The sequence below is a fragment of the Pogonomyrmex barbatus genome, unplaced genomic scaffold (assembly GCF_055798465.1).
Source record: "Pogonomyrmex barbatus isolate J1 unplaced genomic scaffold, ASM5579846v1 scaffold12, whole genome shotgun sequence".
Lineage (NCBI taxonomy): Eukaryota > Metazoa > Arthropoda > Insecta > Hymenoptera > Formicidae > Pogonomyrmex > Pogonomyrmex barbatus.
Window position 1 is genome coordinate 6,938,965 of NW_028297108.1, and position 15,064 is coordinate 6,954,028.

Genomic DNA, 15,064 nt, shown 5'->3' on the forward strand with positions numbered 1-15,064 from the left:
AAACCGCGAGCCGACGACATTATGCGAACGGGCGCGTGATATCGATCCGTGGCGCAAGATGGCTGCACGGATCACGCAGCTCGTGCACGCCGCGCGGAACGCGGCCGTCGCTGCCGCGTGCGAACGTGCGGAGGACGTCGCTTGTCGCCCATCGACCAGGGGTCCGTCACGATGGAGGACGAGAATAAATTACTTCTGGGTCTTGAGGAGAAGGTCGCAAGCGGCCGCGGCATGGTCGAACGGTTGAAACTCATGGAGAAGATTGACGGGGTGGACAAACTGATACGGAAGATTCAGCAAGAGATAAAGTTTCTGGAAAAGGCAAGAGCTATAACCTTCGGGAACTCACGGCGGCTTATATTAATGTATTTTGAAACGTTTTATCGTGATAAGTGTTTGATTGTGATAAAAGAGAAGTGTCTGTGATTTAGAATGTGTTTACTTTTATTGATTGATTCCATTAAAGTCCGAGAATTTTAAAAGTTTTAAATTCGGCTCATATCGATCCGAAGTGAGCATAATTAAAATCCACGTGAGTTCCTGAGAGTTCCTTTAAATTTTGATTTTACGCAGATCTATTTGATAGAAATTTAGAGATGAACAAAGTTTTAAATTGCGAGTTTATTCTTTCCTGTCTAATGAAAATAGATGTGCTTTTTAACAAAAATATAAATTAACACAACTCTAATTATCATTATTTGTTTTTGATTAGTATTTCATGAAAACAAAGCTAGTAGATAATATTAATTATACTTGCTGGAAAATATTTAAAATGTCGAATTAGATTGATAAGTCATTGTTTCTAAATTTAGGTGCAATGTATGGGAAATTTGAAGAAGAAACATCTAGAGAGTTCGAATTTGACTCATCTTGATGCAGTGGTAACTCGACTGTCCTGTGCAAAGAATCCTGTCAATGTGATGAGACCCTTCAAGTATCAAAAATCACGTTTAGAGGTTGATATAGTATGTAACAATGGTGCTTCATGGGTGAAGGTTATAGCGAGAAACGCCAGAGCACTGACTCTGATATCTCTTGGCAATGGAGAATATGGACAGAAATCTATTTTAGATCAAGCCAATTCGTACCTTATGTGCAGTAAGTGTCATCTATACCACTATAGGCCGCCAGATGTGATTTTTCATTTTGCTTGCGGCGTGGAAGTTCCACTTGCCTTGCAATTGGAGCAAATGGGTATAATAGTGGAAGGAGATCGGATAGATACAGATGACGAGAACTTGAACAGTCAGTATATCTGATAAATATTTTTAAAAAATGTATTGCATGAAAATAATATATGTTTGTTATCTGTTTTTTGGAGGTAGAACAAGGTGAACTGGATTTCTTCACAGATTCTGCAAATGATTCCGAAGAGGATTTGGATGTGGACCTGCAATCGATAAATACGTCTGCATTATCAACGGAAATCAAACTTCTGAATCTAGACGTATCGACACTATTGGCTTATGTTACAAATATGTCTAATGGCTATAACAATTTTGTCTATCGGGAGCCATTACTTACGAAACAAGCAGAGATGGAAAGAATACGGCCTATAAAACCAATTCTAGAAAATTTATTTCGAGACAAGGATCTTATGATTTGTCAGACGGCGTATAACAATTTTACGAATATCATTGATACTATCGGTGGTCCGAAAGAGACGCAGCGTGCTCAAGAATTGTTGAAGAAAGTCCATATTGTCGACGATGTGACCACTGGACGAATCATGGAACTGCGCTTAGGCGGTAAAATTAAAGATCGATCGCGATTGATTTTCTCAACGGGCGAAAATATGAAAAGCATCACTGTTTCCGCTAATGAAGGATTCGTAAGAGCGGCGCGTATGCAGGTACATATTCATCATAATTTGATTTGCTTTACAATTCTGAGTTAACATTATATAGACATTATTTTATTTTTTCAGGGTATCGAATGTACAGTTTTCCTACACGAACCAAGGTCTCTGTCGGAAAGCAAAGAAGGTAATGCAACCACTATACATTATACCATACAACCACACACACCACATACTACCACAAGTATAGAGCAATCTTGATATTGTTTAGAACATTTAGGCAATTGCAAAGAAAATATATTCTGGTATTAGGCATTTATATTGTTAATTTATTATATCAACCTATATATATTACATGAAACGTTTATACATTTTGCTGAGAAAAAGAAGCTACTGTATTTTATCGTCATTGATTGTCTAAATATTGAATTCGTTGAATTGAAGCTTTAGATCTTTTTGAAATTCTATAAAATGTAAAATATAGTTATTGTATGAAGGATGATATGTGTAAGATAAAAATGTTTTGAAATATTTGTCATTACCATCAATAAATTTGTTGAAATGGGGATTCCTTTCTTTGGCCATTTGTATGTATTCTTTACTCTTTTCTTTGTTTCGAAGATGCATATAACATTTGGCGCTATTCAAGAGAGCTTTTAAATTCGAGTTATTCACTTTTAACGCCCATTCGCAGTCATCTAAGGCCTTCTCGAATAACTTGAGGTGCATGTATGATAATGCACGATTATTCCACAATACGGACGAGTCTTTACGTTGTTCCAATGCTTTACTGTAATAAGTCACGGCCTTTTCATAATCGCCTTCTTTAAACGCACCGTTTGCGATTCTCTTCAACGTTTCCGCTCGCTCGTTTCTAATTTTGCGATCTTCAGCTCGTTTTTTAGCATCATTTTCTATACTCTTCATAAATGTCTCTGTTTAGATAAATCATATCAAGTTTTAACGTATACATATCTAATTGCAAAACGATAGTGGAACGTGTAAATAAATAAACTACCTCGCGACATTTTATTTGGATCATCGGAGGAATTATTTTCCTTTAACGGATATTTATTAATTACTGACCGATCGGTTTTAATTTTTATCTCTCCGTCTTTATGAATTTCTTTCGGGACGTCTGCTAAAATTTCATCAGCTAACTTTTTCCCACGTTCTTGTTCCTTCGGATCAGTAGATGTCAACTGCTTCATGATTTTTTCTTGAACAAGGAATTTTATTGATAGATATAAATTTTTATTATAATCGAATGTTATACTCACCTACTTCAGTAACGCGGTGCATGAAATTTTGAAACTCTTCTTCGGTTATATTTCGATCAGGGTTCAATTTATTAACAATATGATTTGCCTGTTTTACTTTATCACAATTTGCTTTATTCTTTACACTTGTATCCATTTTTTTATGTAAAATTATAAACAATTGCAAGAAAAAACCTTTTGTATGCTGTAAGAAGCACCGAGCGATTGCTGCCAAGGAAACTACCACACAATCATGTTGCTATGGTTTGTTACACTATGTATATGTATATATCTCTACTATACATAACCAATATCAATATATATATTAAATTACCATATAAATATGACATACATTAAAGAATCATTTTAATTATACAGGTAGATTTTAAAACGAGTTATAAGTTGCATAGCTTTATTATGAAAACAGTAAGATCACGTAACACAAATGTCGAGGAAAGTATTAATTTGAGAGTTTGAATGTACGTGTATCAAAGTGATCAAAGTGTATCGTATATAGAGAGAAACATGCAGTGAGATTTCGCATAGTTTCTTTTACCAGTTTATAAAATTTTAGAATGGTCACACACACATTAACTACTCGGATCCTTTCTGGCAGGGAATTCTGTATGAGGATGAGCGTTCTTATTTATAGGATGCATTACTATCTGAGAAAACAATTGTGGCGTGGAGGTTTTGCTGCTTCCCGAATTTTCATTATCCGCGTCGTCAACTTCCAATGGGTCCATGTCAACATCTTCTTCTACATCAGAAGGTATTTCAACTTCATCCTTTATGTAAACCATGTTTAAACCGTTATCTTCGCTGGGATCTTTAATTTTTCGTCTGTCCAATGGCTCATTTGTTCTATTATCTGGTACAGAAGGGACTGACTTCCCCGCTGTGATCTCTACCTCATCCATAATACAACGCATTTTTTTAAAGGATAACGGCTTACTTGTTATCGAGGATAATATACTTGGCCAACTAATCTCGGGACTCGGTTGAAATTCCTTTCTCTTTCGTCGTACGGGAGATGTCCTTCGTAATCCTCTGCTTGTACTTGGCTCGTTAATGTCTATAATACTGATACCGGAATTGCTGGTCTCTAGCCGTTGACACAATTCGCTTATGTTAATCTCTTCGTTCTTCGGTGTATCCTGAGGAACTTTGGCTGTCGTTTTGTAAGGATTTATTTTCGGAATGAATTTGGTCTGTAGGCCGTGCACGGTCGGTTTGCTCTGTTTCGCGGCTGCTTCGTGTTCAATGTTTCTACCTGATGAACTTCTGGCTTCCTCCAGCCTCAATCGCGATACCGTGGTGGTTCTTTTGGATGCGTCGCAGTGTTCTTTCATGGTGTTGTTGGAGCCCTCCCCAGAGAGCAACGAGGGCGGAATCTGTCGTAGCCCGGAGACCTCGAGAACGTCGGCAAGCTTCAGCAATCTTCTAACCTCACTCTGGACTACCTGTATCTCGCCGCAATACATGAAGTTCACGAGGGTCTTGAGATCGTCCGCCTCGACGTCGTGGAGGACGATCATCGGGTGCGGATGGTCGTAGGCGAGGAGTAATCGGCGAAAAAACGAGCTTGTGTTGGCTAGTACCATTTTGTGACATTTGAGAATCGTATTATCCTTGCACACCAGAGAAACGTCGACGAACTGCTGTTTCTCGTAACAGGTGTCGAGCGAGCCCACCATGTGCGACGGGAAGCTCTGCCACCTAAAACTCAGCACAGAATCCTCCTTCATCGTGGTGCTTTTAAGTCAACTCTTCGTGTCAGGGATTCGACGATCAGGCGACGCGAAGCACTCAGTTCGCGGCGTTTCTAACAACAGCACTCGCCATGACACACACGTGCCGCTGTTGTCGCGTCGTGAAGCCATCCAATGATGGGAGATGGAGGAACGAAATCTGCGCACGCGCATCTATACGATCACGTGACGAGTCCAGCGTTGGCGCAACGTGAGACGTTTCGTCTGTGCTCGAAAATTCACTGCTTCAAAATTCAATACTGAAAATCTATAATTCACGTGACGTATTCTATATATATATATCATTAGGATTCACAATAAATTTTGGAACACGGCCTTTATGTCCGATGTAACTTTAATCTCAGTTTAACTTGCTCTTTATTTTTATTGCTAAAAATAAAGAACATTAAGCAGAGATTAACAGATATTAGTAAAAATGGATGTTATAGCGTTTTTGACTGCAGTGGATTAATATATAATTTAATCCAAGATCAATTAATGGATACGTTATAAATTTGATTTAAAATGCGTAGAGATGAAAAATTTATAAAATATTAATTTATTAATAATTTGTCAAAATTTATCTCCTCGCGTTTCTATTATACGCTTTCAAATATTTTTAAAAATGTGTTTTTACTTAACGATGATAAGATGAATATACAATGCAAATATTTGCTGCACTCATTGTAGCGAAATATTAATATTAAATATAATAACTCGTGAAATTAAACCTTGCTCCTATACAAACTTAACACTAGAAGGTAATAATTAATTATTTATTTGGAGTATTAAGAGCATCGAGCAATAGTATTTTTAATCAAAATAAATAATTTCAAAATAAGAATTATTTTAGTTGTATCAATTAATTGGGTTTCTCTCTAAGGGAAGAGTGGAATTCTTGAAAGCGCGAGTTTTTCGAGTTTGAAATTCGCGCGAGATCTCGAAGCCGCTCTCGGTTCTCGAGATATCGAGAAGCGAGATCTCGAGAGCGCGATCGATAGCGAGCGCCGAGCGCGACTTCTCGACGATTCGCCAATTGCCTTCGATAATTGCAAATGGTCGTTTAATAACAGATGATTGAACGCGTTGCGCGGCGCGCGGCACAGCATTTATCTGTCAAAAGCGGTGGCGGCCGGCCGACGAACGTTGTGATGCGCCGCCGGCTGACGCGCGTCCGTTGAGCGTTGAACCGGCGAGGCGTGGACCCGCGGGCGTCCCGAAGGCGAGGCTGTTTTCGCGACTCGACGACGACGACGGCGGGCGACGACGACGACGACGACGACGACGACACCGACGGCGGCGGGCGACGACGCGCGGCGGGAGCGAGGGAGCGACAGAGAGGGCGAGAACGCGCCAGCGTGCGGAGCGGGCGACCTTTGAAATAACCGACGCGTACGTTTATTATTATGCGATATCGCGGGTCGCGCGCGGCTTGACGGCTCGAGGCTTCAAGGTAGACGACGGGAAGAAAGCCAAGGGAGAAAAATGCGGTGCACGCGAACCGACGTTTTCTGCTACCTCATCGTGGCGATTCTCGCCGTACTGTCGGCGCTCGGTCGTGCAGGTGAGTACACGCACGTTCGCCTTGTGTTCCCCGTGTAATAATAATCCATAGGCACGAAACACGGACGGAAAGAAAGAGGAAGAGAGGAAAGGAGAAAGAGAGAGAGAGAGAGAGAAAGAGCGTTCTGCCAGGCCCGCTGTCTGGCTGGTAAATTAAAGTCCGAGCGGTCGCGAAATTGGTTCGTCCGAGCGAGCTGTGTCGTAGTCACCCCAGCTTAGCTACAATGGTCTTCTTCCGTTCTTTCTCTCTTTCTCTCCCTCTCTCTATCTTTCTTTGCGTGTCTTTTTCTCTCTCTCTCTCTCTCTCTCTCTCTCTCTCTCCCTCTTTCTCGTCCCCTTCGATTCTTCTCGAAATCTCGGCTTTGAGAGAGAACACCCTCGGTCGCTACGCGGAATCGACCGGATCAACCCGCAACACGTGTTACGACGTTCTCGTGTGCGTTCTTGCATTTCCGACGATTCCACATCGAAAACAGAGAGCGCCGAGGACCCGGCATCGTGTCCCCGTATATGCCTAGTAATAGTTACGATGTTATTTTTGTACACGTTCGCTTTATACGCCGTAATTATGCGTCATAGTCTTTGCGCGCGAGATGTGCCTTAACGCATTTTCGTAGAGTTGTAGGAAATACGAGCGGCGATAATTTAGCAATATCGCGCTTCACAATCTATTCGCATTATGCGCCATGTGATAAAAATGCAAATAATCGCCGTGACGATATTGCCAAGGATAGAACTGAACGGAAAAGCGAGAACGGAACGTGTGTTGCTCCGAAAAACGGAGCATGTTATCGAAAATTTCTTTCTTGAATATTTTTGAGATATGCCGACAAATAATGAACGAATATAAATTGATTTTTTTTATAGTTGAACTATATAGTGAACATATTAATGTATTTGTCAAAAGTATATTTGATAGTGAAAACACTAATACTTAGTATAAAAGTATACTAATACTTGGTGTTTAAAATTATACTAGTATTTTATTGGTATATATATTTAGTATTACACAGTTTTAATATTTTACTGTTATTTAGTACTTAAAAGTATATTAATACGCTTAAAATAAAATATATATTTGATTGGATATATATTTGACGAAAATGAGAAAAAAGATTTCAGTACGCTCTAATATAGTAATAAAGAACAGGCCTCGCTTTGCGTTAGCTCTGCGATCAAATAAAAAATGCGTATCTCACGTTTCAACCTCTCTTCAAGTATCTTTCTTCGTGTTTGTCTGCTGATTTATCGTTTTTTTGTATTTTTATATTACGTTCACAATTTATTACGAAAGCGAACACTTAGTTGCAATTTTTTCCCGGATATTTAGAATATCGAAGCGCGAGGAATTCATTTCCGATAATATATATTATCTTCTAAAGAGACTGTGGTTTTTTTTTTATCTCGTCACGCATTTTTGATTCGTACTTCCTTTTTCTTTGCGTGACATAACAAATCATCGATAGCTTCGAGGTAGAAATCGGACTGTGACGCAATTAACGCGTAAGTTTACGTCGCGATATTGAATTGCATGCTCGTCTTGTTCCTAATTATGTTTCTGTACCGTATATTTTTATCTCGTACATTCGTTATATCATATATGTGACACATGATATATTTATAGAGACATGATGATACATTTATCATTTATTTCACATTTGTCATCATAAAATTTTCTATTTGGTGAAATTCGTGGCATTTTTTTATTATTGTCAATGTTTTTTATAAATTCCTCATGGAGTTGAAACGTCATATTTTGCATTCTTTCTTTTTTAACATATCCGGAGATATGTAAAAAGTATTTTTATCACGATATGGAAAAACCAACAAAGATTTATCCGCCACGTGATCTCACTGGAACAGCCGCAATCGGCTTCGTTGCGGTTGACGTTTGTCGTTTCTTCATTCATCCCGGCTGTTTTTCTTGACCTCGCGTCGGCTGTAGCGCGGCGAGCCGAAAACGAGACAGCTCGACGATGTTGCGAGCCCATGCACGCGTTTCACATTACACACTGCGGTCCCGGTATTAATTTAAATAACCGGAAGGTTATATAAGTGCGCGCGCGCGCGCGCGAAGAATTCGTCGAAAAGAAAACCGGGCGGAACGGAATTCCGCAGCGCGAATTCCGCAGCGTATTTTAAGGCATCCTCCGTGGGCGAGGAAACGCGCGGTTTCCTCCGCCTACTCCGTTTCCTACTTTCATTACACGCGTTTGTTTATTTCAATTACACGCCCGCCCCGCCCGCGTGTACGCGAATAACCGAAAGTAATATTCGGCGTTGATAACGAAACGTCTCTTCGCATGAGAACCGTGCGGAGTGAAAATAAATTTCGCGCTTTACGTTCCCCCCGCGTGTTCTTTCGCACCTTCCCCCCCCCCCCCCCCGAAACCAATTTCCCTGAAAGGATATCCTGTGTGTAAGACGCCGCTTCTCGGGAAATCCCAAGTGAGGACTTGGCTGTCTTATGCGCCGGGTATTCACGGTTCGTATATAATAAACGAGACGAGCCTGCGAGAGACACTGTGTTACGCACGCACGTGAAATCCTTCGGTGAATTCGCGTTTACGTGGCGAAACTCGGTCGCACGAAATTGGATAGTCGACGCGGAATTGAGCGGAGACACGCGAAGAGTATATTTCTGCAGCTTTCTTTTTAAGTAACCTTTAGTTTTATGGGTATCATCGTAAATGCGGACTTTAACTTTTCACTCTGAAAAATATTAAATCCGCCTTAACTACGTTTGTGCGTTCTATCTATTTTTTATCATAGTTTTCATATATATATATATATATATATATATATATATATATATATATATATATTACTTTTATTTCCACCGTATCGATATTATTTAAAAATCACGATAGCAGCGAGATACGATTTCCTATCTCCTTTCCACACATATATAAATTTTACGGAATTCTGCATCGGATTTCGCATCGCTGTTATCGGAATATTTTGTTGATCACGATGTTTTTCAATAATTCAAGATACTGGCAGCTGTCGTTCGTATCATATTGAATATTGACGAAAATGTCACAATTTTCCTCTTGTTAATTTATCGACATATTCCTTACGTATTAACGAATGACGTTTTCCATTTATTTTCCATAATTCCGATTCCGAAAAATTTATTTAGAAGATTACCATAAAATGCTATTTTGGATGATGGATTTGGATGATAATTCGAATTTATTCCAATCCATTTCCATCAGTAAAATAAATTAAATCGAAATTAAAATTAATCTACTTGATAGAGATGAATCTTAGATATTCTTTGTGAAGATTGTAAATTCGCTTTCTGTTCCTGGATTGCACTAAAACTTTTCATCTCGCTTTTGTCAAATATTTCAAATATATATTTATATATTTCATTTTAAGTTTACATGTACAAAAGTGCTCACACTAGTTCAGCTAAAAAAACAGATTGTATATCTTTCATTGTATGTCTCCTCTAATATGGTTTTGGGTTCTGTTATTTTGTTATCGAGAGGGCGATAGTTACATAATCCACATTCCAATCTCGGGCGATAGAAATGTCTCTTTGAACGGAATCCTCATTCTTGGATGTGGTTTAACTGCCGATCGCCCGCTGTGGGCTTTCATGGAAGCAAGCTGAACGGACTCTTTGTTCGTTGTGTTCGAACGATCCGATTTTACGACATTATCGCGGAAAAGTATACGTATTGTGCGCCGCGACTTCATGAGAATGCAATAAATCGAGATCGAAACCGAGTACGATATCTCGAAACCCTTGAAACCTAGTTGAAACTTTACACCAACGAATCGTCGGCGAATCTGTCGGCCTGAAGTCTGAATTACGCGATTATATTCCACGCGCCTTACGATCGGCGGACGTGAATCGGCGACGGAATTGTAAAGCCGTATTTACGATATGCGGATGCATAAATGTTAATTTTATTCACGGAGATTTTATTAACGGATCGTTATATACGAGTAACTTTTTTTTTTCTTCCAACATAAAATTTCCTTCACGGTGCGTTTGGACTTTTATTCGCGTTAATTTATGTAATGGCATATTCATTTCCGCGTTGATATTACAACGGGAGAAATCACGGTGACACGGGATGACGTTATAAAATTAACTGACGACATCAGTCACTTAAATAAAAAAACAAGTCCTTTAATATGCTTGACTCAGCCTCGGTACGGTTAACCCTCTCGTATATGCTGTTGATAAAACGAATTCATCTCAATTAACTGATTCAGCCAATCACGCGTCACGCGGGCTCGATGGAGTTACGAAAATGCCATTCATCCTCGTGCCTCTTTGTGTCTTTTGCTCTGGATGAGATAATGAAACGTTGGTCGGCGATAACGAGACAGATAAGGAACGTAGCGCATTCGATTAAGTCTTGCATGACGCACGCAATCATCGATTTATGTACGTGCCGTACGCGTTGCGTTGTCTTGACGATTCTGCGACCCTTATCTTCTCGAGATTATTCAGGAAGTCTTGAACGAATAACGCACAATTCACGAAAATCTCTTTACTCGACGCGGAACTTGTTTATAATATTTTATTGCGTTTCAGGATGATTAGTACGTAACATTTTTTTAAATAAGATGATTAATCTTCTTCTAGGGTATCTTAGAGGCTACTTTCATTCCAAATTAATATAAATATTATTTATAGACTATGTTATCATTTCCTCGTGATATCTTTGTGGATTTTTGCAGTGTGAATTCTCACTTTTCAAACTTTTACGTTTTAGAACGTGATACTTTTCCATCCGCATATCACGGAATTTAAATCTCGTAATGAATTATTTAATAATAAGTGTAATTATTTCTTGAAAAGTTTTTAATAATTTTATAATAATCAATTCATATAAACGTTTCTTCAGCATCCTTTTGATGAAATAAAGCACCAATTTTAATTTGTTTGACGCGACACAAGACGAAGATCTGAATCAAATTTACTCGTTTACCGAATCGAGTTGATAGTAAAATGTTGGCGCTGAATGTTGAATCGACTTTTTCTCGGCGATTCGTTTATCTTTATAATATTGGTGGCGATTCTTTTTAGAGAGAGACATCGAAGCGCACACGACGAGACCATGTAACATCTCGAATCTTGCCGTGCAGTGTGGTACGAATGAGAGGTGCGTAACCAGCAACGGCAAGCAGCAATGCAAATGTCAACGAGATTTCCACTTTGTTAATAACGAATGCGTTAGGATTGCATCAACGGTGGCGAGCGTCGACGTTACCACTCTTAAACCAGACCAGAGATCCGAGTCGGAAGGAGGTACGTGCACGAAATGCGAGAAATTTGCATTAATGCATTGAACGTTGGAGTTTTTGGTCCTCATGTAGACTTTACGAAAAGAATTGGGGATATCCCTCTCCCCCCCCTTTTTTTAGCGGGGCTTCTTTATGCCTTATGATTTTGACAAAAGCGCATCTATCTATCACTTTTCGAAGATACCTTTTACCAATTACGATATTTGAGATTTGATTCTCAAATCTCAGCTTATTTGAGAATTACGCTCGGTCTTATATATCGCTCCCGAACGTCTTAGCTCTCGTTTGATTAGATAACACCGTTTAACTTCCCTGTTACTCATTCACCGATATGATAAGGAACTGACAGGAAGAAAACAATCGATCCGTCAAAGCTATAATAGAAACAGAAGCGGTTTTACGACAACACCGTTGGCAATTAAAATTTCGATTAATTTCATTTAGGTAGCTCCGTAGCCGCCGGTCTACTAATACCCACCTTCCTCATAGTAGTCGGTGTACTGCTATATTTTGGCGCGAGACGATACAAATGGCTGCAACGGTTTCGGCAGTACCGTCACAATCGTTACGGCAACGTCATAGTCACGAGAGACGACGACGACGACGACGACGATCCACCGATAGCGTAAAATGATAAATATAAGAGAGAATTATAGGAATGGGTAGGGCTCTCCGCGCGTGTACCAAATCCACTTGAACGAAAACGTGAAGTTGAATAAGTGCGATATTTTCTTATCTGTTGATGTACGTTACAAGACTCTAATGTTATAAATTTCGATGGAAGGGACACACACACATACACACAAATACATACATGTATATATATATATATATATATATATATATATATATGTGTGTGTATATACATCACACACGGGGAAGGATTCACAAAAATATACACATAGACGGTCGGTGAAGCTTGTCTGATTTCTTTAAAAATTGTCATCGCATAATTTCGTGCGAATATCAACAGAGAGAAATACAGCTACCAGGTGCACGAGAGGCGAAGGGCGGAAATGAATCACGAGGCCAAATGTAAAGACGCACTTGCGCGAGTAATTATGCTTTTATAATTAATCCGAAAATAAATAAATTGTCAAACAAGTCGACGACGGAAATATAGGAAAGTTATATAATTATAATTGTAAATAAATATTAAAATTATAACTATAAAATTATAATGATTTTATATATAGTCGCGTGTGATTGTGTAATTGTGATAATTACATACTCAGAGTTTCAAGAGATGGAATATTTTTCGGTGAAATTTTAACGCATGCTTTATTCCTCGGGGATATATTATAAAAGCGTTATTGCTCTCCCGCTAGTTGCCGAATCTATATTAATATGTGATGGTTGTAAGAAGTATGGTATAATGGACTGCGTTTAACGATAATTCACCGAGAGCATAATTTTTTTACATTGTGGCGGTCCCCCGCTCACACGACTAATATCTAGCAAAGCCACAACATGATATTAATAAGCTGGTCAGTAAATCTTACATAATATTAATATAGGTGTATCATAATTGGGTGATTGCTCTTTTATCACCATCCTCGCTATAGGTGAAATTTAGGAAAATTATATTAAATGTTGTGTCATTACCGTCATTATTGTGGATTATTCTCTATCTATTCTCTTTTATAATAATATTCAATGAAATAATGTCATTGGTATGCTGAAATTATCTCTTTTCCATTCTTTTTAAGTTACTTTAGTAAATACTGTTATTTTTAATTTCTACAAAGATTAGTAAATATAATTAAATTTAAGTATCGAGAGAAAGATATTGCACAATTTAAATATTTTTCAATTTTTACAGGGATCGCAATTGGCAATTTTTTTCCACGTCAATTAATCGAATCATACGCCATTTGTCATCTTTCAAATTGATTTTTTATCCGAGGTGTTTTTTTTTCTTTTTTTTTCGTAATTTTTCTATTTATTTACGATCAAATACCAAATAAATCGAATTATAGATCCAAATTAGTACTTACTTGAACTGTAAGAAATTCGGAAGCGATTGCATTTATACCAAAAGAACGTCACGCTTTTGAATCACTTTACAAATATTTCTGTAACATAAAAAAATTTGTAAATACTCTTTGCTATTTCACGACTGCATATTCTTGCCAGCGACAACTTCTTCCTATAATCTAATCTAATTGTGATTGGAATATGTATTACCTATATATCATTTATGACAAATGCGAGTTTTACCTCGTGAAAGATTAATAAGGTAAGCCTTCGAGAATGATATATTATATACGTATCCTATTCTTGTACTCCATCATTTTTGTACAGAACCTGTGCACTAGAATCTAAAAAGAATTATAGCAACTATTCAGTGTATAGTAGTAACCTTGGTCGCCGTCTAGATTTCATATTTTTATAGTTTGCGGGTACAAATCTAAGGATGGCGAGTGGTACTGGCGAATTATTATTGCAATTTAATAATTTTAGTACAGCGACAACTCACGTTCATCATTGATCCAAAGTATGACTAGTACTGTCTGCTCATTTGTTATTATTACGTCAGTGCATTTAAATGATTTGACTGAATACCCTGTTATTATTGCAGCCACGTTTATACAAAAGCCGTAGCCGGATATTTATTGAATATTGGTTCCTTGCCAGGAATGTGTTCAAATGTGTTTTTTCTGTATCTATCTTTTTCCCCGGAAATCGGAAAACTAGATAGTTACATTGCAATGCAATTTATATCGCAACCGCGATTGCAATTTGTGTACGCGTGGCTCCGTTAAGTTTTAAATCATATTTCTGTGATGTATTTTATGTTATATAACTGAATTTTTATTGTTGATTGATTGCATTTCCTCGGCACAATCTCGAACGAATCTAATCATAAAGTATTTTCCGTGTAAATATTACATACTGCTGCTGATACCAATGTTCGATACGTTTCTATTACTTTACATATAAAATGTTTCTGAAAGATTTGAATTTTACGACATTTTAGCATACTTTTAAGGACAAAAAACTGTCTCTTATATATATGGACATATTTGGAAAAATATTTTTTTGTAATTTGAATTTACATTCAGTTACAACAATTCTGTCTAGAAATTAAACTCACAATAATTATTTTAACGGCAGATAATCTATCTTTACCTTTCAGAAATACTCTGTATATATTTTGCACTTCAACAGGCAGTGTAAACAAGCAGTATAATTTAAGGTCATTTGGAAAAAAATTGTCGCTTTAAACTTTAGTACGAAATTCTCGGTTACTTTTACGATTATTGAATTTCTCAACTCTCTTGGTCTTGTAACGTTAATAAATTTTCTCATAGATATTTCGTTTTGTATTATTTATGTCGTTTGTATTGTAAACAATAAAGGTCTCCAAAAATTCTGCAATTGAATATTTACAGACGTTACTGCTATATTCTCGTATTACA

General features: G+C 37.9%; 5 protein-coding genes across 7 annotated transcripts in view; 3 read left to right on the forward strand and 2 right to left on the reverse strand.

Moving 5' to 3' along the window:
• The first annotated feature begins 171 nt into the window (after window positions 1–171).
• On the forward strand, window positions 172–2,366 carry LOC105431251 (UPF0415 protein C7orf25 homolog). Of its 2 annotated transcripts, none has more exons than XM_011645327.3 (4): window positions 172–321; window positions 813–1,245; window positions 1,326–1,852; window positions 1,928–2,366. In XM_011645327.3, the coding sequence occupies exons 1-4, from the start codon at window positions 172–174 to the stop codon at window positions 2,057–2,059; spliced, it is 1,242 nt and encodes a 413-aa protein (XP_011643629.2). In that variant the 3' UTR covers window positions 2,060–2,366. The 2 variants fall into 2 exon arrangements, with proteins under 2 accessions (XP_011643629.2, XP_011643630.2); XM_011645328.3 differs by having other exon boundaries at window positions 1,353–1,852.
• On the reverse strand, window positions 1,911–3,214 carry LOC105431250 (tetratricopeptide repeat protein 12). 2 transcript variants are annotated; one of them, XM_089071622.1, is made up of 4 exons: window positions 3,079–3,214; window positions 2,817–3,017; window positions 2,341–2,733; window positions 1,911–2,262 (listed from the first exon to the last, which is right to left on the reverse strand). In XM_089071622.1, exons 1-4 carry the CDS (start codon window positions 3,212–3,214, stop codon window positions 2,216–2,218), a joined length of 777 nt encoding a protein of 258 aa, XP_088927748.1. In that variant the 3' UTR covers window positions 1,911–2,215. The 2 variants fall into 2 exon arrangements, with proteins under 2 accessions (XP_088927748.1, XP_011643628.2); XM_011645326.2 differs by having other exon boundaries at window positions 1,911–2,733.
• Window positions 3,162–5,880, reverse strand: LOC105431249 (uncharacterized). The gene has a single exon (XM_011645325.3). It carries the CDS (start codon window positions 4,803–4,805, stop codon window positions 3,648–3,650), a length of 1,158 nt encoding a protein of 385 aa, XP_011643627.1. The 5' UTR covers window positions 4,806–5,880; the 3' UTR covers window positions 3,162–3,647.
• Window positions 5,881–6,232: 352 nt separating this feature from the next.
• Window positions 6,233–15,064, forward strand: part of LOC105423549 (uncharacterized) — a 48,911-nt gene continuing 40,079 nt past the window's right edge. The window contains exon 1 of the mRNA XM_089071620.1: window positions 6,233–6,372. The gene's annotated coding sequence lies outside the window, so the exon portion shown is untranslated. The remainder of the gene's footprint in view (window positions 6,373–15,064) is intronic.
• On the forward strand, window positions 6,237–14,959 carry LOC105431253 (uncharacterized). The gene is made up of 3 exons (XM_011645332.2): window positions 6,237–6,372; window positions 11,425–11,646; window positions 12,087–14,959. The coding sequence occupies exons 1-3, from the start codon at window positions 6,294–6,296 to the stop codon at window positions 12,269–12,271; spliced, it is 486 nt and encodes a 161-aa protein (XP_011643634.1). The 5' UTR covers window positions 6,237–6,293; the 3' UTR covers window positions 12,272–14,959.